General features: G+C 42.9%; 1 protein-coding gene across 1 annotated transcript in view; it reads right to left on the bottom strand.

Moving 5' to 3' along the window:
* Positions 1-27891, bottom strand: part of TYR (tyrosinase) — a 68016-nt gene that overhangs the window by 15750 nt on the left and 24375 nt on the right. The window contains exon 3 of the mRNA XM_030550887.1: positions 18276-18423. Coding sequence (XP_030406747.1) covers positions 18276-18423 — 148 coding nt within the window. The remainder of the gene's footprint in view (positions 1-18275; positions 18424-27891) is intronic.

Here is a 27891-nt window from a genome sequence, read left to right as displayed (position 1 = left end):
GATGAGCCAGGAGGAGGGCAGAGGTCATAGCTGAGTGACAGTAGAAGCCTCTCTCTGACCCCTAAAAGATGATCCCCAGTCATGACCTCCTCATTCCCATCACTTCCTCAAAATAAAAAAAAGGGGAGAAATTCCCTGTTTAAAACTTTGTCAATGCAGAATTAAGGTTAACCAGCAGTGCCTTGTACCCTTCCAGAACAGCTAGTGTACCTATGCTTAACCTTCTAGAAACCAGGAAAGTAAGAGTTAATGTAAGACAAACTTAAACCTCTGAAAACTAGGAAATGTGGCATTAAGGTACACACTAGCTCTCCACCCTCTGCAAACCTCAGCACGGGAACCTGCGAGTTAATTCTACTAAAATCTGATGCAGGTTTCTGCTCAGAAATTCACAAGGTGCTGAGTGGTATGGGGAGAAGATGTTCTGTGGCTCCAATCCCTCCTGTTCACATCAAAGCCTTAGGGTGCCAAGGAGGAGGTCATGCAGTCTTTTGAGGTAGGTCACTAAGGTACAGAACCATGGCTTGGGCCTTTTGGCATGAGTTTGATTCCCTCTATGCTACCCAGCTGTTAATTTCATAGAATCATAGAACTGGAAGGGACCTCGAGAGGTCATCTAGTCCAGTCCCCTGCACTCATGGCAGGACTAATTATCTAGACCATTCCTGACAGGTATTTGTCTAACCTGCTCTTAAAAATCTGCAATGATGGAGATTCCACAACCTCCCTGGCAATTTATTCTAGTGCTTAACCACCCTGACAGTTAGAAAGTTTTTTCCTAATTTCCACCCTAAATCTCCCTTGCTGCAATTTAAGCTTCTTGTCCTCTCCTCAGAGGTTAAGAAAAACTATTTTTCTTCCTCCTCCTTGTAACAATCTTTTACATACTTGAAAACTGTTATCATGTTCCCTCTCAGTCTTCTCTTTTCCAGACTAAACAAACCAAATTTCAATCTTCCTCATAGGCCTTGTTTTCTAGATCTTTAATCATTTTTGTTGCTCTTCTCTGGACTCTTTCCAATTTGTCCACATCCTTCCTGAAATGTGGTGGCCAGAACTGGACACAATACTCCAGTTGAGGCCTAATCAGCTTAGAGTACAGTGGAAGAATTACTTCTCGTGTCTTACCACACTCCTGCTAATACAGCCCAGAAGAATGTTCATTTTTTTTGCAACAGCGTTACACTATTAACTCATATTTAGCTTGTGGTCCACTATGACCCCCAGATCCCTTTCCACAGTACTTCTTCCTAGGCAGTCATTTCCCATTTTGTATGTATGCAACTGATTGTTCCTTCCTAAATGGAGTACTTTGAATTTCATCCTAGTTCTCTAGTTTGTCCAGGTCATTTTGAATTTTAATCCTATCTTCCAAAGCACTTGCAAACCCTCCCAGCTTGGTATCATCTGCAAACTTTATGAGTGTACTCTCTGTGCCATTATCTAAATCACCTACGAAAGCTCATGCTCCAAAACTTCTGTTAGTCTATAAGATGCCACAGGACTCTTTGGTGCTTTTACAGTCTCTGGGAATGGTTTTCTAACCACTTTTGCATCTACCTTATATTAGCTCCCTCTGGGCTGCATTCCCTAGTTTATTTATGAGACGGTCATGCAGGACAGTATCAACAGCTTTATTAAAATCAAGATATACCACATCTACCACTTCCCCTCCTCCACAAGGCTTATTACAATGTGAAAGAAAGCTAACGTTGGTTTGACATGATTTGTTTTTGACAAATTCATGCTGACTGTTATTTATCACCTTATTATCTTCTAGATGTTTGCAAATTAATTGATTGCTTAATTATTTGCTCCATTATCTTTCTGGTAATTCCCTGGATTGTCCTTATTTCACTTTTTATAGATGGACACTATATTTGCTATGACTTTTCGAAGATAATCACTAATGGCTCAAAGATCTTCTCAGTCAGCTCCTTGAGTATTCTAAGATGCATTTCATCAGGCCCTGATGACTGGAAGACATCTAATTTGTCCAAGTAATTTTTAACTTGTTCTTTATCTACTTTAGCCTCTTACGATCCTACCTCATTTTCACTGGCATTCACTATGTTAGACATCCAATCACTACCAACCTTCTTGGTGAAAAGCAAAACAAAAGTCATTAAGCACTCTGCCATTTCCACATTTTCTGTTGTTATTCCCCACCCCTACTTGAGTAATGTGCTTACCCTGTCCTTGGTCTTCCTCTTCTAATGTATTTGTAGAATGTTTTCTTGTTACCCTTTGTCTCTAGCTAGTTTGATCTCATTTTGTGCCTTGGCATTTCTAATTTTGTCCCTACATATATTCAATATGTTAGGTTTTGTGTCTGAAATCCTTGTCCTGATCTCCAGGTGCCTATCCTGCAATAATCTAACCACACAAGGTGAAATTCACACATTAGCAGCATGCTCATTGACAGCTCAGGAATATCCTTGAATGGGGAAGGGAGTGATTGTCATAAACAGATAGCTAAGGGTTAATGTTCTTTTATCTGTAAAGGGTTAACACAGGGAACCAAACACCTGAGCAGAGAATCAATCAGGAAACAAGACTTTTTCAAATCTGGGTGTATGTCTACATCTACAATTTTGCAGCGCTGGTTGTTACAGCTGTATTAGTACAGCTGTATAGGGCCAGCACTGCAGAGTGGCCACACTTACAGCAACCAGCGCTGCAAGTGGTGTTAGATGTGGCCACACTGCAGCGCTGTTGGGCGGCTTCAAGGGGGGGTTCGGGGAACGCGAGAGCAAACCGTGGGGAAGCAGGTCTCCTTCCCTGGGTTGCTCCAGTGTTCCCCGAACCCCCCTGCAAGCAGATCTCCTTCCCTGCGGTTTGCTCTCGCGTTCCCCGAACCCCCGTGCAAGCAGGTCTCCTTCCCCGCGGTTTGCTCTCGCGTTCCCCGAACCCCCTCCCCACAAGCAGGCCTCCTTCCCCACGGTTTGCTCTCGCGTTCCCCGAACCCCCGTGCAAGCAGGTCTCCTTCCCCGCGGTTTGCTATTGCGTTCCCCGAACCCCCCTGCAAACCACGGGGAAGAAGACCAGCTTGGGGGGGATTCGTAGAACACCGGAGCAAACCGCGGGGAAGGAGACCTGCTTGATTACCAGAGAGGTGTCCTCAGGTATGCTGGGATACCTGCTTATTCCATGGAGGTCAAGAAAAGCGCTGGTAAGTGTCTACACTTGATTACCAGTGCTGGATCACCAGCGCTGGATCCTCTACACCCGAGACAAAACGGGAGTACGGCCAGCACTGCAAACAGGGAGTTGCAGCGCTGGTGATGCCCTGCAGATGTGTACACCTCCTAAGTTGCAGCGCTGTAACCCCCTCACCAGCGCTGCAACTTTGTGATGTAGACAAGCCCTGGGTGGAGGGAAGTTTTGGGTGTGAGTCCTTTGTTCTTTGTCTTGTGTCTGTGCCCTCTCGGCTCTGAGAGTGATTTTTCTACCTCCTGCTTTTCTAATCATCTGTTTCCAAGTTGTAAGTACAAGGATAGTAAGACAATAGGTTTATATTGTTTTCTTTTGTATTTACATATGTGTAGTTGCTGGAATGTGTTAAAATGTATTCTTTTTGGATAAGGCTGTTTATTCATTTTTTTCCTTTAAGCAATTGACCCTATATATTGTCATCTTATTACAGAGACTATTTTTAATGTCTTTTTCTTTCTTTTTTTATATAAAGCTTTCTTTTTAAGACCTGTTGGAGTTTTTCTTTAGTGGGGACTCCAGGGAATTGAGTCTGCAGCTTACCAGGGAATTGGTGGGAGGAAGAAGTCAGGGAGAAAATCTCTTTGTGTTAGATTTACTAAGCCTGACTTTGCATACCCTCTGGGTGAGGAGGAGAGATTAGATCTCTTGGTACTTGTGTTTCCAGGACTGGAAGCAGGGAATCTCCTAGGGTCGTCCAGGGAGGGGAGCCTGGGAGGAAGTAACAAGGAAACAAGGGGTGGGGGTTATTTCCCTTTGTTGTAAGACTCAAGGCATCTGAGTCTGGGGGTCCCCCGGGGAAGGTTTTGGGGAGACCACAGTGAGCTAGGCAAGGTATAATTCTTAACTGGTGGCAGCGATACCAGGTCCAAGCTGGTAACTAAACTTGGAGGTTTTCATGCTAACACCCATATTTTGGACGCTAAGGTCCAGATCTGGGAAAAAATGTTATGACAGTGATCAGATACAAGGGATAGCCTGTCCACCCACTACATATGGGAGAGGAGGGCCCAATGCTGGCTTAGAAACTGCTGTTGCAGAGGCAAACTTTGGGAACAAGCTAAGGGCGAGATCAATGAATCTATGCTTAGATGGATTCAGGGGTTGGAACTACCAGGAAGGTGCAAGACAGAGTTGTGAGTCACACTTCAATCCAGCTACAGTGACTGGTGAGGGGCTGTGAAGAATGCTTCATGCCCTGGCCATTAGTTGGAGATGTGTATTTCAACCACAGGTAATTTAATCTTTATCAGTTCAGGGAAAGGGTTCTTCCAGACTGCTCCAACAGCTGAACTCAGCACTAACATGTCTGTAAGCTACACAAGGATTCTGCATGCAAGTTGCACCTTTTGTCATCAGAGAAAAATGGCTGACTCTAATTCAGAAACGTTCTGCTTATGCTGTCAAATTAAAGGTCTCTCCCAACCATGCGGAACTAGGACCAGAACCTCAGTTCTTTTTTTAGGACCAAACTATTTAATAGATGAAAGAGTTGCTGTGTGCATCCACCTTGTCAACCCCTCAAAATGAAGGTATTAATCTTGATTACTTTCTTCATTCATGGTTCTCATCTTTAGCTAATTTCATCAGCCCTGTCTAGAAGAACTCTCTTGTCAGAATAATAATGCTCAGCAGAGGCAATCAGATTGACAAAACTGAACAATTATTTCAAAACTTTAACTTCTATTTAAATAAAAAAAGGAAGTTGGAATAGAAACTCTTGGATCAGCTTAAACTTCCAGAAAACAGTTTTCAGCATAAAAAGGTTCAGTGACCATTAAATAAATGTGCAAAACCATGCAGGATGGATGGTTCTGTGGTTAGAACACTAGACTAGGGCTTGGGAGACCTTGGTACATTACTTAGTCTTGTCTCAGTTCTCCATATGTGAGATGGGATAATAGTACTTCTCTGTCTCACAGGGGTGTTGTGAGGTGCTCATATACATATGGTACTGGAAACTATAGCAGTATCTTTAGACAGAAGTTGGAACTAAAACCAGAATATTTGAAGGTGAGTGATGCTGTGGCTGTCTCAACTTATGAGTGCCTAAGTTTTTGAATGCTCAGCCTAGGACGCCTAATGGGTTTCTGAGCTCCTTGGTTCTGAACATCCAGCCTTTGTAAGGTGTCTTGAGTCCAGAACTTAAATTGCGAGTCACTGGAAAACCTGGCTCTAACCAATATGCAGTTTCACAAACTAAAAGGGAGATTTTCAAAGGCACAACAACCAGCTCACCAATTCTTATGCCTTTGAATATTATTTGTATTATGGTAGCACCTAGTCATGGACTCCATTGTGTTAGGCACAGAACAAAAAGGTAGTCCCTGCCCCAAGGAGAGCTCTCCCACCAAATCAATACACCACACATGCATTTTGCCTTTGTTGACAGAATCTGGTCTCTTATATAGTGTAACCAGAGACAATGTGGGCTAGTAGGTAGAGCAGGGAACTGAGAGTCAGGAGACCTGACTTCTGTTTCCTGGCTATGCTAATGACTTGCTGCGTGACCTTGAGGAAATCACCACACCATGTCACCATGCCTCATTAAAATGATTTAAGGTTCTCCAATGACTGTTGCTATATATGTGCAATGTGTTGTTATTACTGTAGCAAAATAACTACAGTAGTTATTCATAAATAGACATTTAGCACCATTTTAATAATATTAGGAAAAACTTTCTAATTATAAGGGTAAATAAGTTCTGGCATAGGCTTCCTAGGGAGGTTGTGAAATCCCCATCACGAGGTGTTAAGAACATGTTGGACAAACACTTGTCAGGGATTGTCCAAGTTTATTTGGTTCTGCCTCAGTGCAGTGGGCTGGACTTGATAACCTCTCAAGATCCCTCCTAGCTTTACATTTCTAAGATCCTATTCTGAACTTTGCCACAGACCTGCTCTGTGAATTTCAGCAAGGTCATTTAACATCCAGGTGCCTCAGCATCACCAGGTGAAAAGGGGTGGTAAATGATTCCCCAAGATGAAAGGTAATGAAGAGTCCCACTAGGTTGACACTTCAATTGTTTGAATTTTCATGCATGATTGTGTTCCGTTGAAATGTACTTTGCTTTTGCGAAGAGCTTTTATACAGTGAGTTGTAAGGGGCAGACCTTTCCCATGCAAAGAAAATTAAACCCATCCATAAAAAGCAGGAATATAAATTTTTCCTGTGATTACATATGAGATGAATTTGAATCTTTTCCTTGTAGCATTGTCCAGTACATACCAGATTATAGAAAATTAACTGAAATGAGCCTTAGTGGAAAATTAATTTTAAGAAGTTTGGTTTAGGGGTTCAGGGTCGGGGGGAGGAGGAAGACAAGAGTCATTTGATGGTGATTTTTTAAAAAAAGCCACCAAAAAAATGCTGGATATGTATTGTTCCATGAATAATATATGCAGCACAGATTATGGCTAATGAAACAGTGATTCAAGAAAATGAATAAGCGTATGATAAAAATAATCACATTTGCTGCCAGTTAGAAAGATAAAGATAGCATAAACTGCATTGTTGCATGTAATTCCATTATGGCATTAAATAATGTGCTCTCCTAGAACATGTTGTGCACAAGAACATATTGTGTGCAAGGAGAGAATCTTAAAACCTGGAACAAGTGATGTAGAATAACTGGAGAAGTTATTTCCATTGTAAGTCCTCTGGATTCTCTGTTACTGGACATTTTAAAATCATGGTTAGATGCTTTTCTAAAAGACATGTTGTAGTTCAAGCACAGTTATTGGACTTGAAGCAGGAAGTCATTCAAGGAAGTCCTATGGCCTGTGTTATGCAGGAGGTGAGACTAGATCAGTAATTTTCAACCTTTTTTCATTTGTGGACCCCTAAAAATTTTTGAATTGAGGTGCGAACCCCTCTGGAAATTCCACCTGTGGTTCATGGACCCCTACCATAGAAATCTTAGAGCTTGTCTTCACTACCTGGGGAAGTCGACCTAAGTTAGGCTATGTGAATAATGTAGCTAGAGTCAACGTAACTTAGGTTGACTTTCCCAGGTGTCTTCACTGTGCCGCATTAACAGGAGACATTCTCCAGTTGACTTACTCTTCTCGGAGATGTGTAGTACTGGGGTTGACTGAAGAGCGCTCTGTCATCGCTTTAGTGGGTCTTCACTAGACCTTCTAAATCGACCCCTGCTGCATTGATTGCAGCAGTGTCGATCTCCCCCTAGTGAAGACCAGCCCTTAGACTGAAAACTGGCTGAACAGAATTAAACCATAAATGTCGCATGTGCTTGGCACAGCATTTGATGCAGCACCTTAAAATGGATTTTAACTGAAGGATGAGAGAATGAACCCTACATGACCGGTGTCACTTAATGCATTACTGGAAGGCTCTCAGACACTGCAGTGTTGTGTATCCTATAAGACCCTGTATGGAATAGAATACTGTTCTAAGCTACATCAGGGCTATCTGATGGACTAGCAGGAACCTACTACTTAATTCGTTACATTCAAGCTAAAGATCACCCTGCACCTGTATTAGGAAAAGGTTGAGTTTGTCCGGCTTAGAGAACATTAGCTAGGTTTGAACTTAACTATTCAAGGCAGTCTGTTTATTAAATGAGTCCAAGTCAGCACTATCTCCACAGAAGTGTAGGAGAAGATTCTGTTCCTTGATATAGATACAACTGTGGGCCTCTTTCTCTTCTCATTTTCAAAATGTTGTCACCCTGTTTTCTTAGGTAGCTGTTCCTATTTCACACCAGTGTCACTGGGTATGTCTACACAGCAACTAGACACCTGTGACTGGCCTATGATAGCTGGCTTGGGCTCACAGGGCTTGGGTTGAGGGGCTGTTTTATTGCTGTGTAGACTTCCCGGTTAGGGCTGGAACCTGGGCTTTAGGACAGTGTAGGGAGGGATGGAGGGGCCCAGAGCTCAGGCTGCAGCCCGAGCCCAGAAGTCCACACAGCATTGAAATAGCCCTCTAGCCTGTGCCCCACAAGCCTGAGTCAGTTGGCTTGGGACAGTCACAGGTTTTTCTTTGCTGTGTAGACATACCCAGTAAGATCAGAATTGTGCCCTTCTATTGTGTGTAAAACAGGGCCGGCTCCAGGCACCAGCATTCCAAGCTGGTGCTTGGAGCGGCAATGTGCAAGGGGTGGCAGTCCCTGTTGTTTTGCCCCCAGCAGCGCGCCGAATTGCCGCCCTGGACGGCGGGGGCAGTCCCTGTGCCCTTAGGGTAGCAGGCACTTTTCCACGGTGGCAGCAATTTGGCAGCAGCTTCTATATTTAGCTGTCCGGGGCGGCCTCAGCTAAACTTAGAAGCTGCCGCTGAATTGCCGCCACCACGGAAACGCGCCTATCCACCCTAAGGGCACAGAGACTGCCCCCGCCGCCCGCGGCGGCAATTCGGTGTGCTGCTTTGGATGGTGAAAACTGTAGAGCCGGTCCTGGTGTAAAAGACAACTAGGTATAAGGGGGACTATGACATCCCTGGCTTTCCAAAAGAGGAGGAATAAGGATTTATAAATGCAGTCTGTGTTGCATGAATAGATTGTTAACTTAAGAATCATCCTCCGAAAGGTCTTATTTCTATTTGGTTCACCAAAGCCACATTTTGCATCTAGGGGGGAATAGAAAGAAGGGAATGGGATATCACTTGAAATAAGAGATGGTACAAATGCCAGCTGCTCCAAAGTTTTGTAACTAGTTTCCCCTGAAGAAAAAGATAACAACATAGTGTCCAAGTAGATTAAAATGGATGGCCACAGAGGTTGCTGGATTGCCTATAAGGAACGTACTTCTGTGCTCTGTAATTTATTTCTTCTGAGCTTGTCATTATTAAATTGCAAAAGGGCCTCTAAGCACATAGATCAAAACCATAGATCATTTCTTTTTGATGAATAGATTCTGCCTGCATGTGGGTGAGAAAAATACCATTTTTCCTGTGATTTTTAAAGTATGATCAATTATGGCAGCTATGACTGCAAAGGTGCGGTGGGAAGGAAATTCAGGGTCACATTCATTGTCTGTATCAGAGTTTATCTGGATCAATTGAACTGTGGAGAGAGCTCTCTTCTCTCACAATGAGATTTCTCTCAGCAGCGCCTGATGGCAAAGTAACCTTTTTTAAAAAAATCACTAACTGTTTGCATAATATGTAGCCCGGGCAGTAATCCATTCTATAACTGCCCCAGGTGGGATATGGACACACTTGGGTGGGAATGTTATGGGACCTTTGCTTACATTGAACATACTTACTTGAGAAAGTGCTCACCAGTTGACAGATTGTTAAGACTAGAAGGGCCAGTCTGACCTCCTGCATTACACAGGCCAGAGGACCTCACCTTGCCTTTAGCCAAGGGGTTAGGGTCCTAGTCTGTGACTTGGGAGGCCTGGGTGCAACTCCCTGCTCTGCGTGACCATGGGCAAGTTGCTAAATTTCTTTGTGCTTTGGTTCCCCATTTGTGAAAAGGCAGTACTAGCTCTGCCCTACCTCCCAGGGGTGTTGTGAGGATAAATACATTAAGGATTGTGAGTTGCTCAGATACTGTGATAATGGAGGCCATAGAAGTACTGTATCTCAATAGATGTAATGGTTCCAAAAATCACTACCTAGGCATATGATTCACCTCTCAAACTAGACTGGGGGATTTTGTGAGAGATCCTGAGGCACGATGCCCTCTCTCAGCTCCTCTGGGACAGCACAGCCAGCCCCCAAGTCAGAGGTGTGCCATAAAAGCCGCAACCCCATTTGGTTCAGCATTGATAGTGCGTACAGCACTGTATGAAAAACTAAAAGGAGACCATCCATTCCCAAAGAGTTTTCAGAAACAGACACAGAGAGGAGAGGTTACATTGTGAGACCCACAGGAGGGAGGGAAACCTTAAACGTAACTGAAGTGATTCTGATAGTGAAGACAGACTGGCTTGCTCTGCTGTAGATGTGCTTAATCAACACCTCAGAGCAAGAGGGGTGTAGATTTTCCTTTAGCTACTGTAGTCTTAAGATGAAAACCATATTTTCCAAAAATTGCTGTCATACACCCTTTACCAGCCTTCAGAAACTTTGAAAGCCCCTAACCAAACCCTTCTCTGGCCCATCTACTCTGCTCACTTTGGTTCCTGTGATGTCCTGTCTGTGACATGGTGGCTTTCAGCACAGCAATGGCTGATAATAAAGCAATTTTGTTATTCATTTGGGATGTGCATTGCTGCCTCCCCACTGTCCAACACATTTCCATGCTGCAGAGCAGTCTGCTAGATGTGCATGTTTGCCCTGGCACACTGCTCAGCATGGGTTTTGTAATGTATGCAAGGAGGGAGAGAGGCAGAAAATCTGACAAGCAGCTGCCGACATGGAAGCATTGTGAAAAATGTAATTAATTTGTGTGTAGGCTTTGAGAATAGGGAAATATCCTGAGACTGCTTGACAGCCTAAGACATCTTTGAGCATAGAATTACATTTTCCTAATATTCTTTTAGAGTGAGGCTAAGGGAGTTAGGTACCAAAAATCACTGGTGTCAAACTCCTTTAGGCATATTTGGAAATCACAGCCTTAATGTTTTTTCATGTTAGCAATTAGTGTATTGTTATTTGTATTACAATAGTGCCCCAACTGAGATCTGTACAGAACATGACAAGAGATAGCTCCTGTCTAAAGAGCTCAAAATCTAAACAGGCAAGGGTGGGAGGGGAAACAGAGGCACTGAGAGATGAAGTGACTTGCCTAGGTCGCCCAGTGACTGAATTAGGAATAGAACTTAGGTCTGCTGACTCCCACTCCACTATAGCTCAGTTCAGCTAGCTTTACATAAAAGGAAAGTGTTATGTACATATTAACCAAATGCAAGGTCATGCTGGGGTTGTGAAAGGAAACTGTGTGATCTCTAATGACACCCAGAAAAAAAGGTACAGTTGATACTCCTGAGGGAATTCTGCACCACTGCACAATGCAGAATTTTGCAGAATTTAATGTGTTTTGCCCAGAATTTCCTTTCCCCAACAGAAATGGGCTGAGAACTGCTGGCTGCCACTAGGGGATGCTGGACCCAGCAGAGCCCTGTTTGCACATAGAAGACACTGACTGAGAGTGGGGAAGGGAGCTAGAGGGTTCCCAGCAGCTGCAGTTCCCAGCGTGCCCTGAGGGAAGGAGACCTTGGCAGGCAGGAAACTCCACACAAGCCTGGGACCTAGCATCAGGCTGTTTCTCCCCCTGGGTTTCTGAGTAGTGGAGTGGAGGTGGTAGGGGTCAGGACTGGGGGCCCCCATGGCTGGGTCTGAGGAGGAGGGTGCAGATGTCTGAGCTAGGGGAGCTCATGGATGCGTTCTGGGTGTGTGTGTCTGGGCTAGGAGGGGCCCATGGCTGGGCTGTGGGCGGGGGTGGATGCGTTCTGAGTGTGGAGGGATGATAGGTGTCTGGCCCCCAGTTGGGCTCCGCAGGAGGGAAGGGGTAGAGAAACAGGAACTGGGTTGTCATAGGGGTTTCTTTAATTCTCTACTCCTGAGGGAATTTTTGTGTGTCTGTATTGTTACAGACATACTTGCCGATAGGTATTTTGAAATAAATTACAAAAATAATTGAAACTGGCGTGATTATGTACTGTTATTTTGACAAATAAAATTTGCAGAATTTTAAAATATTGTGTGCAGAATTTTTAACTTTTTTGGCCCAGAATTCCCCCAGGAGTATTGCTACCCCTTTTGACCCAAGCAGTTAGCTACTGTCCTTGGTCTTGGTGATTGTTTCCATTATTAGGAGAAGTTGATGAATCAGTCAGGTATGTCTCTGTTAGGATCGTTTATTGACAAAATTCTCCCTGACCTTTTCTCAAGGTCATGCTTCAAGTGTTAATCTGGCTGTCCTTGGTTTTCTGCTGCCTTCTCTGCTTTTATGGTGTTTCTTGACTGCTTCTCTCTCTCTCTCTCAGGGCTTCCGGGGGGAGGGAGGGGGCAAATGGGGCGATTTGTCCCAGGCGCTGAGCCCCGCAGGGGCCCCAACGAGAGTTTTTTTGGGCCCCTGGAGCAGGGTCCTTCACTCTCTCCGGGGGCCTCAGAAAACTCTCGCAGGGCACTGGCCCCCGGAGCTTCTTCCGCTCCAGGTCTTCGGCGGCAATTTGGCAGTGTGGGTCCTTCCACTCCGGGACCTGCTGCTGAAGTGCCCTGAAGATCCAAGGTGGGGTGGTCCTTCCGCCCCGGAACCTGCCACCGAAGTGCCGGTTCTTCTGTGGCAATTCAGCGGTGGGGGGCCCCCACCGCTGAAGATCCCAGGCCTCCTGAATCCTCTGGGTGGCCCTGATCTCTCTTGCTCTCTTTCTCTCTCTCACGCACGCGCGCACACACACACACACACACACACACACACACACACACACACACACACACACACACACACACACACACACACTTGCCACCAAAACAATATCCATCTCCCTGTATTTGTGTTCAGTCCTCGCTGAAACCCGTCCACTCACAGAACTCAGTTTCTGATGGACCTTACACAGACATATGTTTTGGGTTTTGGCTCCTATGATTTGAGCTATCTCACTCCAAACAGGGCTTAACTTCTTACAATTTATCCTGAATGAAGGGCAGCTTTTACATTCATCAGCTTCAGAGAGATTTCACCCAACTCCCAGCATGATGATACTGTATATCATCATCATGCTGAAAACTGTTATGGAATGATCCAGCAGTTGGAAACACTAGGGGCTATATTGTTGCAGAACATCACAGCCCTGCCCTGGGAGCAGCACAGAACAGCCCCAGAGACAGTTATTGTACCGCTCTTGAAAGCATTGCAGAGTCTAGCACTCAGAGTAGTCCTGTGTAGTCCTCGCTGTCCTTGACTGCAAAGATTTTAATTGTGCCTGGCCCTTCTGCTGAGTTCAAGTCAGGGAGAGACTTCTCTTATGAATGAGCTGGGAACAGACTAGTGCTAACCCTCCCAGACACAAACAGATCAGGACCATGAGTTGACAAATCTTTGACATGAAATGTTACAGGTTTACTGTGACTTGGATGGTGGTGCATTATTAATGGCTGCCTCTTGAACTGCCTTTGTCTAGTAGATCTAATATGACTCCAAGCCACAGTTCATGCAGTTCCAGAGAATATGATTTGTCACGTCATCATTTTTGCCAATATATCTGACAAAGCAACATGAGACTTCCTGAGCCCCTATTGAGTGAAAAATGCAATAAAACTTAGCATTTATTCAGTGCTTTTAATCTTTGCAGTGCTTTATAAAGATTAACCAGTTAATCCATGTACTAATGTCATACAATCCCTGTTTAACAACTGTGACTAAGGTACTGGATTCAGGTGATCCTGATTCAGCTGCCAGCTCTGCTACACGCTTCCTGTGCAATTCCTGGGCAATTCACTTAATCTCTCTCTCTCTCTCTCTCTCTCTCTCTCTCTCTCTCTCTCTCTCTCTGCCTGAAGTCTCCATGAGCAGATGGGGGATAATACTATCTTTCTCTCCACTCTGTCTCTTTTTCTATTTTGATTATAGTCTCTCAAGGGCAGGGACTCTAGCTCACTTTGTGTTTTAGAACAGGTTGGAAACCTGAAATGTTTCTCATAAGAAATTTCAAATGAAAAATCTGATAGTAATTTTTCAGCTGAAAAATTTCAGTTTTTCCTGTACACTCTTTTGAATTAGTTTGAATAAAAAAGATCATTTTTTGTATCAGCATTTCAAAATAAGATAACATTTTCCTGCTGTTTTGTGGTTTAAAAAAAAACCTGAAATGATATTTTAAGATGAAATGAAAAAAAGTGTTGCATTTCAAAATGTTGTTTAGAAATGAAAGCTTTTATTTTGACATTTCCTGTGAGGAAAATTGAATTTTTTTTCTTGGAATGAACATTTTTCCAGAAAAAAATTCTCAAAAAAAGTAATTTTTTGGCGGGAAAAATACCTGCACAAAATATTTTGACTATATAAATTACCTTGTACAACAGGTCACTAATTTAACTGGGGCCTCTAAATGTTATTTTAGTATAAATAATAAAAATAAGCTGAAGATCACAATACTTGAACGAGATTACACCGAGACATAGAGCTCCAGCCTGCCAGTTCGGCAGCCATCCAGGATGGGCTGTGAGAGCACCTGGGGAAGGGGAAAGAGGAATAGGACAGCTGGCATTGCTGTACAGCCTTGACCAGGCAGAATAGTGGAGTTCTCATGAGGCTTAGAGGATGGTAGCTAGGGGAGTGCCAACCGTACCTATTTGGAAGAATATCAGTGGCCTTCACTTACAGTGTCTCCCTCTCTAGCACCCTTTGGGTGGTAGTATGCTTAATTTTGCATCCTTAGACGGTAGAATGATCACACATACACACGTGGACACACATCACTGTGTAATGCTGCCTCCTAAAGCAAGAATTTAGCCCTAGATGGCAGCTAGCAAAAAGATCATCATACAGCCAACAGCAATGTCAAAATTTGGATGCCTACATGTTTATTGTGATGTGAAACTTCAAAATCAGTAATGTTCCAGTTAGGCTCTGAGGCCATCATTGAGCTTAGTGAAATCCAAAAATGTATCCAATTACTAGGACCTCAGTTTTATTTGACTGTACTAAATTCTATTATTTGTGAGACTTGGGTCCTACTAATGATGGCTTGGTTGAATAGGTGGATCCAATCCAACAGTACTGTAAATAGGCTGACAACAAATCTAAGAGAGTTGTGGATAGGGCTGGTCAAGCAATGATATTTTTATGGTGAAAAATTTCAAATAACCCCCCTTTTTAGGAGTCGTCAGTAATTTTTGGGGGGTATCATTGAATTTTTTGCAGAGGAGGAAGGAGGCTGTTGAAAACCCAAACCCAGAAATTTGGGGGGGGGTTTGGCTACCAATAAATTGAAAGTCTGGGGGTTTGGAATCTTCAGTTTTTTAACAAAAACCTGAAAAGTTTTGACAAAAATGGAAATTTGTTGATGAAAATTTCTGTTTTGTCAAAAAACTGTTTTCTATCAGGAGGAAAAAAAAAAACCCAAAGCAAAATGCGGCATTTCGATCAGTCCTGGTTGTGAACAAGAAGTTCTGCTCATTATCCACTAATATCACGTGACAGCTTCTCCAAATGGGGTCCATCCTTTGAGTCCAGCCATTTCAAGAAAGGATGAAAGCCCTGATGAGTTATGTTCAGCCTTGCTTTGTGCTTATGACTTATGCCACTACTTAGGGGTCAGCAACAAAACCCTGTGGCCTGAGACCACTTCTGAAACTCCATTTCTAACACTGGATGCTTTGCTTGAATCATCCACATAATACCAATTAATAATTGTTATGAATCACGTTTATTATATAAACATGCCTAGGGATTAACTAGTAGTGCCTAGGGGTCAACTAAGAGTGTAGTTTGTGATCCACTGTCAGATCCTTTTCTGCGGAACTCTTTCCTAGGAAGTCATTTCCCATTTTGTATTTGTGGAATTGGTTATTTCTTCTCAAGTGGAGTACTTTGCATTAGTCCTTATTGAATTTCATTCTGTTATTTGAGACCATTACTCCAGTTTGTAAAGATCATTATGAATTCAATTCCTGTCCTCCAAAGCACTTGCAACCCCTGCTAGCTTGGTATCATCTTCAGACTTTATACATGTACTCTCTATGCCATTATCCAAATCGTTTATGAATATATCGAATAGAATCAGGCCCAGGACAGATTGCTCTGAAATCCACTCAACGTGCCCTTCCAACTTGACTGTGAACCATTAATAACTACTCTCTAAGTACAGTTTTTTAACCAGTTGTACAACCACCTTATAGTAAGTTCATGCAGATCACCTGCTTTTAAAAATTAGATTCTGAGTTTGGTCCTTAGTTACCAACTAATGAGCAAATAATAGGTGAAGAACCTGATCCTGCATTGACAACAGAGCTGCTGTGTGGGCACCAAGTTACTCCAATCTAGCTGTATAGGTGGGACTGAAGAAGGGACTGTATTGCTAAGTATCCCATTAGCATAAGGCTCATCTCAGACACATGATGTTCCACCTAAATCTGCTGCCCTTCCCCTTTTTATATCCTGCACACTTTCAGGTAGGGGAGAATGTGACTAGGAGATCCGCTATCACTCAGTATGGCAGAGCATCCGTAGTGCTTGTCAGAGAATTTCAGCCCTGCCTCCCAAGATCCCACCCACACTTGGGGTTGAACATGTCATGGCAGAAGACTGAGGTAGAGAACATCAGAGCTGGGCCACCAGAATCCCCTGGTGCTGGTGTAGTCAAGTTCCATGGACAAAGTTCGTGAATTAATCTACCTAGGCTAAAAGCAGAGTGCAAATGGCTTCAGCAAACCGGACCTTCTTTGAATAATGGGTCTCAGCACTTCCTTTGTGAAGTCCATATCTCACCTTTTCACTGAGACAAAGTTCAGGATCTATCAAATCTGTATTGTTATATAAGTCAGAAACCAGATCCGCTCTTAGAAGCGGACTTGGAGTGTCTAGCCAGCGCCAATTTCAGAAGACTTCAGGTGACAGCCAGCATATGATGGCTGTCTGGGAACTTGCAGGCCTGCACATCTCATGTTGGCTCTTATATAGTCTGTGATCCATTGTAACTCCCAGACCTTTTTCTGCAGTACTACCATCTAGCCAGTTGTATTGTGTTTGTGCATTTCATTTTTCTTTCCTAAGTGTAGTACTTTGCATTTGTTTTTATTGAATTTCATCTGGTTGAATTTCATCAGTTTGACAGCAAACCATTGATAACTACTCTTTGAGAACAGTCTTTCAACCAGTTGTGCACCCACCTTACAGTAATTTCATCTAGACCATATTTCCCTAGTTTGCTTATGAGACTGTCATGCCAAAAGCCTTACTAAAATCAAGATACATTATGTCAACAGCTTCCCTCCATCCACTAGGCCAGTAACATTGTCGAAGAAGGAAAATAATCCTTTTAGCAAGTTTGTCCATTGTTTGCAGAACTGAGGTTCTTTTCCTGTTTCTAATGAACCTGGCTTCCTTTGGTTTGATTTTCTTTTTGCCTGCACAACTACAGCTCCTTTCTGTTCCAGCTGAAGACATTCACAGTTTTGTGCGCCACACTGAAAAGTTGGAATTTGACATTTTTGTTTATGAACAATTGATATGATTTTTTTTCTTGTGAATGATCGATTCAAACAAAATTAATATTTGGAATTGAGAGGAATTCCATCTCATCATAGCAATGTTAAAGTAAATCACATTTTTGACTCAGACTCCTTGACACTGAATAAGTTTCTATTCACCACAAAATCACTGAATTATTATTAATACATTTGTCTAGTTTTCAACACTCTTTTAATATGCAAAAAGAACAGGAGTACTTGTGGCACCTTAGAGACTAACACATTTATTTTGGCATAAGCTTTCGTGGGCTACAGTTCACTTCTTCGGATGCATAAAATGGAACACACAGACAGGAGATATTTATACATACAGAGAACATGAAAAGGTGGAAGTACGCATACCAACTGGAAGAGTCCAAACAACTGAGATGAGCTATCATCAGCAGGAGAAAAAAAACCTTTGAAGTGATAACTGAGATGACCCATAGAAAGTGTGAGGAGAACTTAACATAGGGAAATAGATTCAATTAGTGTAATGACCCAACCATTCCCAGTCTCTGTTTAAACCTAAATTAATTGTATCTAATTTGCATATTAATTTGAGTTCAGCAGTCTCTTTTTTTGGAGTCTGTTTTTGAAGTTTTTTGGTTACAAAATTGTCACCTTCGAGTCTGTCACTGAGTGATTACAGAGGTTGAAGTGTTCTCCTACTGGTTTTTGAATGTTATGATTCCTGATGTCAGATTTGTGTCCATTTATTCTTTTGTGTAGAGACTGTCCAGTTTGGCCAATGTACATGGCAGAGGGACATTGCTTTTAATGCGGTGAACATTCATACAAGTATGAAAATTACAACATGATTGCTGTCAGTTAGACTAAATTAGCGAAGAGCTCAGTTATGTATGTCTGAAAATATTGTAAGTTTAATAGCATCTAAATTATCTGAAGTTTGATACTAATGTAAAAAGCACATTTTAAATACACAAAACAGATCAGTTTTATGAGGAAAAGTCAAACTCACCTGTCAACAAAGGCATGGTGAAGGATAAAGATAGGATCATTAGCAGATCCTTGTACCTGGGACATTGAGCCATTCATATAGATGTGAAGTGCATTATGTAAACTGCTTTGAGACATGTTCGCTATTCCAGTCTGTGGATTGGCAAAGCCTATATGTGAAAAGGAAATCATACACTGATATGAAGATGTGCTTAATTATTCTTTCAGTAAAAAAGAAGCTCAAAGTACCTACTAATTAGATTTCATTTATGTTCAGCTCTGTAGTATAATACTAAGATAAATGTTTAAAGAAAGAACATTAGTATACCTGGAAAGCACATCAGAGATGACATTAGAAGAAACTAAATTAAAACTACTGCCATAAAACTAAAGCAACATGCCACTACATGAACTACTTAATTGATTTATATATTTAATTCTTTGTCCAATATTTCTGGCTATTAAAAAAGCATTATAAGATCCCAATCTTGCAAATATTTATGCATGTGAGTAACTTTATTCATATGAATATGAAATTTATTTGGGCCCAAACCTACTAAGGGAATTATTTAACTGACTTACTGTATCTCTGACAAATCACAGATAACTGGTGAAGTAAAAGTCTGAGAAAGGAGATTGACCCTGGCAATTACTAGTCCATAAGCTGTTGTGTTTTGTGATACACTTAGACTGCAAGCTCTTTGGAGCAGGGATCATAGTTTTATTATGTGTGTACAGTGCTGAGCACTTTTCCCTGACTGGGGCCCTTAGGAACCACCACACTGCAAAAAATAGTAGTAGTAAAAGGATAGAACAAATAATTGGTGATGTCATCCCCTTCCATAATCAAACGTACAGGACAGGGCTCTGGGGAAAGAAGTCTCTTTGAGGATTTCCCTGAGGATTGGACTTTTAAAGGCCACAGGGCCCATCCCCAAACCCAGGAGACACTGGAGAATATGTGACACCTGGCCTCTACTCTAGGGGCCATGTGTCCCCATACTGGTTCTGGCCCTGGTAGCCTCCGGTGGTCCCTTCTGGCCTTAAACTCTATGAGCCCTGGCCTAGCTTTCTGCTAGCACAGGTGATCCCTAGCCAGCAGGAGATCCATCAGAGTGTCAATACAGCACCGTATTGTCTCTTTTTGGGAGTCTCCATGGCTATGTCTAAACTGCAATTAAAATCCCATGACTGGCCCATACCAGCTGACTCGATCTTGTGGGGCTCAGTCTAAGGGGCTGTTTGATTGTGGTGTAGACATTCGGGCTTGGGCTGCAGCCAGAGCTCTGGGACCTTTCCACCTCACAGGGTCCTAGAGCCCAGGCTCCAGCCTGAATCCAGGCATTTACATCACAATTGAGGAGCCCCTTAGCTCAAGCCCTGCCAGCCCGAGTCAGCTAGTACACGCCAGTCACAGCTTTTTAACTGCAGTGTAGACATACCTCATAGTGTCAGTGTTAGGATAATCTGTATAGGTCCTCCTGGGTCCTGTCCTGCTCATAAGGTTGGAGGACTTTCTAATTGCACAAACGCAAACATCTTTGCTCTGCCCCCTTCCCCACCTCCCTTCTGCACCCCTCCAGTTCAGCCCCCCTACTCGCTCTCCCCCACCCTCACTCCTTTTCACTGGGCTGGGGCAGGGGAGTGGGGTGCAGGAGGGGGTGCGGGCTCTGGGCTGGGGCTGGGGATGAGGAGTTTGGGGTGCAGGAGTGGGGTCTGGGCTGGGGCCAAGGGGTTTGGAGTGTGGGAACAGGCTCAGGACTGGTGCAGGGAGTTCAGGTGCAGGAGGGGGTGCAGGCAATGGCTGGGGGTGTGCGCTCTGGGGTGAAGCCATGGATGAGAAGTTTGGGGTGCAGAAGGGAGCTCAGGGCTGGGGCAAGGGTTTGGAGTGGAGGAGAGGGTGTGGGAGGAGGTTTCTATCTTGGGTAGGGGGTTGCGGTGTGGGTGGAGGTGCAGGGTCTAGAAGGGACTTAAGGTATGGTGGGGTTCTGATGTGGGGCAGGAGGTTCGGGGTGTGGGCAGCGCTTACCTCAGGCAGTTCCTGGTTGGTGGTGCCGCAGAGCTAAGGCAGGCTCCCTGCCTGCCCTGGCTCCACACTGCTCCCAGAAGCAGCTGCCATGTCCAACCTTTAGGCCAGGTGGCTCTGAGCAGTGTGTGCTACCCATGCGTGCATGTGCCTCCCCCAATGGGAACTGCAGAGCTAGTGCTGGGGGCAGGGGCAGCACGTGGAACTTCCCTGATCACCTCTGCGTGCTGGTCATTTCTGCGCAGAGCCAGGGCAGGCAGGGAGGCTACTTTAGCCCCACTGCACTGTCAACCAGACTTTTAACAGCCTGGTCAGTGGCACTGACTGGAGCCTCTAGGGTCCGTTTTTGACCAGGCATTCCAGCCGAAAACCAGATGCCTGGCTACCCTAGCTACCCACTGATGCTATAGTGGAGTATTACTGAGGTTGGTGTTTGTTTCTTTAACCTAGCCTACTATGCTTCTACTCTCTCTTCTGAATCACTCCTTAAAGCACTCTATCAGAACACACACAAATTCTAGGGCTCCCTGACACTGAAATATATCAGAACAGACAGAAAATCTTTTAAAAATAAAAACGTAACAAAAATAGTGGAACTAACGAGATGCCTTCAGCGCTAAACTTCAGTGCTCCATCACTTTATTGTCACATCTCATCCCTGTCCGTACATTTCACACTGTAGATTGTAAATGTAGTAAGGCAGAAACCTTGTCTCTTTGTTTTTCCGGAAAGTGCCTTGCATGCTTTGAGAACAGCATAAATCATAATATCTCATAAGTGACCTGGGAGAATATTTTATTATATCACGAAGCAGTAAAGTCATGGGGGAAGCAGAATGGTCTTGCGCAGTGTTTCTCGATGACTGGTCCATGGACTGCTGTCGGTTCCTGAGAACTTCCTGACACAGGTTGGGGAAGGTAGCAAGCTGGTTCCTGGAATCAAAAAGGCTGCAAAACACTAATCTAGTGTATAGGACCCTAAATGGGGATTTTGGAGACCTGGGTTCTACTCCCAGCTTTGGAATTTGATCTTTTTGTGTGGCCACTTCACCCCATTTGTCTGAGCCTTGTCTGTTTAGATTATAAAATCTTTTTGGGGTCAAGGTCTGTTTCTTACTATGTGAATGCATAGTGTCTGATATAAATGGGGCCTTATTCTCATCTGAGGCCTCTGGGTATAAGTGCAGTGCTTCTTATAGAAGGAATAGTCCCTCTCCATATGACTAAAATTTTGAGCTCATTTCCAGTTGTTGAATTCTCACAATGATGTTGACAAATCCAAGGTTCTGGACATAGTAGGGGAGGAGTGGAATTACCTAAGGTGGTAGATAGGGAAATAATTAGTGATTGGATGAAATTAATATAGGGGGAATTTAGATCAGGAAAAGCTTCCTGATAGGAAATATTAAGCTGTGCAATAGTCTCTGGGGGGAAGTGATGGGAGCCACATCACTTAGAAATTTTAAAACTAGGTTGGACAAAACACTAGAAATGTGTTGTATGGGGCAATCTGGCATGGACAAAGAGGTATGTTCTGCTTCAGCCAGAAGTTATTGGGTTTGTTGGAATTACTGGTGAAATTTTATGGCATTTTTTTTTCAGGAGACCACACTAGATGATCCTAATAGTTCCTTTTGGTTTTAAAAGCTATTAATCTAGGTACTTAATAACATGGCAAGTTTGTTTCAGCTCCGACTTCTATGAAATGGTTCTATGAAAATCAGCTGAAAAAGATCTACTAATGGATAAGACTTCAGGCCCTTCACTTGTATCGTACTACAGCTCATTATGGAGGGCAAGGTTGAAGGGAGACTGATAGAGTACTATTTATATTGCTTCTGGAGTACGCTGGCCAGGAAAACTAGATGTTCTGCACTAGTCTTAAAGAAGCTTTGACAAGTTTCAGCCCTAAAAATGTTAGCACTTGAGTTATCGTATGAACAGGGTTATACAGAATACGTCTGTATACTAAGATGCACTGAATCAGGGCAGCCTCTTCAGGGGGACATCTCCCAAAGAGCCAGTTTTGCCTAATGTGGACATTGTCATTCATACCAGCTACTGATTAACTGGTAGAGTCTTAGCACTAAAGGCTTAGGTCATGTTTAATTCTAAACTGTGGGCTCTTAATGCGGAAGATTTCATATAAATATTAAAGGAGGAAGAAATAATAATTAAATGCAGCGAATATCACTTTTACCAGTGTGCTTTTACACAGTACGACCTTTACTATGATTTCACTTGAGTTCTTTTCAGACTTGTTTGAAAGGGTCTCAGGGCAACCATTTACTCCGGACAATGGGTGATGACCCAGACTGAGCCAATTCAGAGGAATCTACAATACGAAAAGAATTTCGTAGCACTTAGGGAAAATTATATTTCCACGAGGAGGAGAGGGAGTGAATCTGTAATTCACCACTATGATAAATCTCAAAAGTTCTTGGAGGGAAGCCCCATTAGAACAAGATGTGCTGGAACCAGTAGTTATGGCTGGATCATATGTTATTGAGGTCAATAGGATCTTTGCCAGTGATTTAAATTGGAGCTGAATAAAATTCTTAAAGACCATGTGCCTGGTTCTTCTCTTGCTCATAGCACTGTAAATCAAGAAATCAATGGTTCAGTGGGATTGAACTGACCTCAGCGAAGCTGTGCCAATGTACACCAGTTGGAACTGTGGCCTAAAGTTTATTAGATTGAGCTGATAGTGCCACCTCAGTTGCCCAACACTTTCCATTATAATTCTATATATGCAGTCTTCATAAAGCATTCAAGTGTATCAGGTGTCTGTCTTTTAACAGATGCTATTTAATAATACTAACAACAGTCTAGCAGCAGAGATCAGGAAACTCCATATACCATCAGTCAGGGACACAGCTATATAAATATAGTGCAAGTCAAGTAGTGTCTTCCTTCTCTACTCCTCATTTGCTGCTGAATTGACATTTGGTAGATTTCAGAGTGTATTCGGGGCTTTGATAGTATTATCAACATTAATTACTGCAGTGATGCAGCAAATGTCCCATATATCATACCACCTCCTGCATTCTTTTGGTCTATTATTTAAAATCTGTGACACTCATTAAGCTATTTAACTATTTTCAGGGTTGTTGGATTTTATAAAGGCACTTAAGTAAAATTCACTTTGCACTATTTCCAAGTCAAGTGCTAAGGACATCAATCACTTTAAAGGTGGAATTTCACTATGTAAGGTGCATACCTGGGTCTCACTGGCTCTCACACATCTGGGGATGTACATTTGGGGATGAATATGACTGTAAGAAGAATTCCATGGTGCAGAAAAGCGCACAGTCAAACTGATGTATCTATTTTAAATACATGAGAAGGGGAAAGTAAGGCTGCTATGGGCACTAATGTAGCATAGCTTCAAGGCTGTAGCTATGCCACTGTAACCCCATGGAGTAGATGCAGATTACAGCAACAGCGGGAGTCTTCCATCATCTGTAGGAACCAAGCAACCAGTAGCTAGGTCAACAGAAGCATTCTTCTATCTATGTAGCTGCGTCTACAATTGGGGTTAGGTTGGCATAACTACAGCATTCATGGGGGTGGATTTTTCACACCTCTGAGTGCTATAGTTATGTAGACCTAAGTTTTAAATGTACATCAGGCCCAAGATAAATAACATGATTCTAAGGGTTGGCTCTTCAGCAGATTATGGAAGATCCTGGCATTATACCAGTTTACGTAAGCTGAAGCTCTAGCCCTTAGTCATCTTTTTATAGGAGACATTTCAGGGCTAAATTCAGCAGTGCCTAATCCATCCTGTTTCAGCCAACACTCCCATTGGTTTCTGTTGGGATCTCGCTGGAGTGAGGAAGTCACAAGGACTGCAGAATTGCCCAAAGGAGCTACAGTCAACAAAAAGCTCAGAGCTGTCTGATTTGGACCATGTCACCCCCTCCACGGTGACTGTAAATGACTATTATGGAACTTCAGTGTGGGCCTGGACCCAACAGTCTCCCTGAAATGTGCCCTTGGTGATGACACTCCAGAGTCTGGCAACAGTCTCTGATTGCCGAGCACAAACTTATACCTCATTGTTCACAAGTTTGCCCCCCCTTTGTAATAAGCATATGCCAGGAGTGATGTTCATATAGACTAGGGCTTAAAGTATGACAGCACTACTGACACCAAACCATAGACCGAAAAAAGTGAACATCTCTGCCTCGGACAGCTATAGTGATCCATTTTTGGTTTTAGGTGATGCATGTTAACAGCTAGATTTATATTCCATACTCTACATGTGTGCCCCATATAATCAGGCATGTTTCCCAGGAAGAGCTAGCATTCACAAAAGCTTTTAAAATGTTTGCCTCTCCTTTAAGGAGCATTGCACAACCTATCATTGACCTGTTATTTTTCAGTTCCATTGGATGGCCATTTCACCATGTGAGTGAACAGTTTGTGCTCTAAGTTCCTTTGGGTGGGGGTTTTACTGGCTGATGTTGAACTTGTGGTTGGTACTCTGATGTAACATACATTCTGTCAGCCTAAATAGTCGTCTTTTTAAGTTAGCCATTGGATTGCCACTGATGTTGGTAGCTACATGTAACAATAATAACATCTAGCTCTTACACAGAGCTTTTCATTAGTAGATCTCATTGTTTTACAAAGGAGGTCACTTGCATTATCCCCATTTTGCAAAAGGGGAAACTGAGGCACTGGGACTTACTCAAGATCACTCAACAAAAGAGGTGGGACTACAACCCTACTCCCCAGAGTTCTAGTTTACCAGTTTAATCACAAGATCACACCATAAACTTTATTTTAGCATATGATTACTCCGATACTTGCCTCATACTGGTGTAAAGTAGGAGTCATTCTGCTGAAGTCAATGGGTTTGATCCTGAACTCCAGTTCCAATCATGTAGAACTGGAGTAACTCCATTGAAGTAAATGGAGTTATTCTGGATTTACAGTAACTGAAATAAGAATCTGACCCTACATACAGCGAGTTTGTATTGGTATAAAAGCTGAAATAAGATCAGAACCAGACCCTAAGTATCTGGGCTCTAGAGTTCCTGTAAGGCTGTGAGGGTAGCAGGTATCTTGTAATGCAGTGGCAGAGGAGATGACACTGTGTTGTCCTGTGAATTCATAAGCAGAAGAAACAGGCTGGACTCTTCAAAATAAGGCTTTAAATAAGAGCTACATAAGATAACAGAGACTGAAGCTGCTACTAGACTGTTTCCAACAGGTTCTCACTAGCACCAATCCAGTTCTCTCTAACATGTTTTGCTCTTAACGGTACAGTGCATGCTCCTAACATCTCCCCTTTCCAGCAAAAGCAATTCCAAATAATTTAGCGTACATACCAACTGTTTCTCTACAGATAGCACATCTCAACTTTGTTAGCAGCGCTCAATGAGCCTTTCAGATGCCCTGCACAGTCTATCAGATCTGTGAGACTCCACTTTCGGTCCATGCACTAGCTGGCTCAGCAAACTGCTCTGGTTTCTGGTCCAAAAGATCCTCAGTGGTTTCCTCAGTGCTTTGTCCTGTAGCTGTCAGTTAATTATCTGCCTCCTTATCTTCCTCTTCTTCAGAAAGATGTTGCAGATGTCTCCTGCTCCTCTGAAAAGTATGTCTGTCAGGAATCTATATCTGATCAGATCATGGGGTGACCTCATGAGTCACTACTGCCCTCTGTGCCCAGCAAGTACCATCATGAATCCGCACAGCATCTCTGAGCTTCAACAGCTCTAATGGACACTGTGACAGAGGCTCCAGCATCTTTATTTACACTTACGTTGCTTATACACATCTAAGTCAATATTGCCATTAAGGGTTGCTACTAAGTTAGGGAGTCTGGTTCTTAACTTCCTGCCAAACAATATCTCTGCAGGTGACAGTCCATGACTCACTGGTGCTGCTCAATAGTTCAATATAGCCAAATATGGATCTGTACCTATGTCAGTGATCTTTTTCAAAAGTCATTTAACAATTTTCACACCATTCTCTCTAAGGCCATTGGGTTGAGGATATTTGGGACTTGAAGGTACATGATTAAACCCATACTCTCTAGCTAATTTTTTTAATTAATGTCTATCAAACTGTGGACCATTATTAGACATGATAACTTCAGGGATTCCATGCACATCATAACATGTTTTGATGTGATTTTTGTTTTTTAAGAAAACAACCTTGGGATAATGAGAATAATAATCCAAAATCAAAATAATCCAATAGTTTTTACCTGCATATGCAAAGAAATCCGCACCAACTTTAGACCATGCCCTGAACTGTTCATTGTTTATAAGCATAGACTGTTTTTCCTGTTCAGGTTGATATTTTCGACCTTTCGCACATTTGAACAGTTTTCTTTATCTTCATTTGTGGCCAGCACAGTATCTCTCTGGCTCTGTGTTTACATTTCTCCATGCCCAAGTGTCCTTAATGTATTCTTGTGAGCATGTCAGCTTGTAACATCTTAGGCACTACTGTTCTATATCCTAAACAAAATGCCATCAATAACAGGCAGTTCTGCTTTGAACTCCATATGCCACCCCCCAGCCACACATAGCCTATGACTTCCAGGGTTTAAGAAGATTGCTATTTTCTGCTGGTCTTCTTTCACACCAAAGCCAGCTTGAACCTCTTCCAGGAGTCTGCTGCAGTACCTGAAAGTTTCAACTCCATGGGGATTTTTAGTTGCTCCACCTCTACCATGACTCCTTTTCTCCCTCACCGCAGTGCTCTCTGGTACCATGTGCTGTCTTTCGAATTCATAAGAAGGAAAAACAGGCTGGACTCTAAGTAGTAAGGCTTGATTAGAACTTCCCAGTTTTCAGTCTGGTGAAGTTGCTGCTAGACAGCTTCCAACCACATCTCCCCACTAGCGCCAGTCCAGTTCCCTCTAACACAATGGTTCCCAACCTTTTCTCTACTGTGGCACACCTTGATACCTTTAATTATTTTGAGCCACACCACCATATTGTCTGCAAATGAACTTGCCTTTTTGTTGCCTCGGTTTACCGCCCTTGCCATTCACTGTCTGTACGATAAAGTTAATGATGGTAACATTAGAATGTTAACATTTATTGTACAGACTGCGACAAGTATTTTCAGTCAACTCACGCATTCACACCAACAAGATGCCAAATAAAAATAAATTGTTTTAATATATGATGAACAAAAAATAATACAGAAGTTGTACCAATCAATAAACATCAGCTAAGGATATTATTATGTATCAAGACTTATGGCATTACCTTTTCATCTTTGAGGCACTTTGTCTTCTTTTGGATGGCTTTGGAAGTGAACAATATCAAATACCGAACTCCAAGTCAGAGATCCAAGCCAAGCACTGTCTGACATAGAATGGAACTCTGAATTCGATAAACAAAGAAGTGCTGCACTCTGTGATTTGGATGACTACAAATTATATACACAATTAAAAATAAATAAAAAAACTTTCGAGACGTCTGAGCTTGTCTTGATGTGCACAGTCTTTAACTCTCGGAGGAAACGTGGACAGTGCCTCTCTGGGCTCTTGATCCACCAACCACAGTCATTCTTTGTTTCTTCCTGATGTAATTCAGGCTTGGAATATTTAACTCGCACAGGTATGTTGTTGAAAAGGGCAACAG

Source organism: Gopherus evgoodei, chromosome 1 (assembly GCF_007399415.2).
Source record: "Gopherus evgoodei ecotype Sinaloan lineage chromosome 1, rGopEvg1_v1.p, whole genome shotgun sequence".
In the NCBI taxonomy this organism is placed as follows: Eukaryota; Metazoa; Chordata; order Testudines; family Testudinidae; genus Gopherus; species Gopherus evgoodei.
The sequence above is the reverse complement of the archived record's forward strand: the minus strand, read 5'-3'. Positions and strand labels throughout refer to the sequence as shown.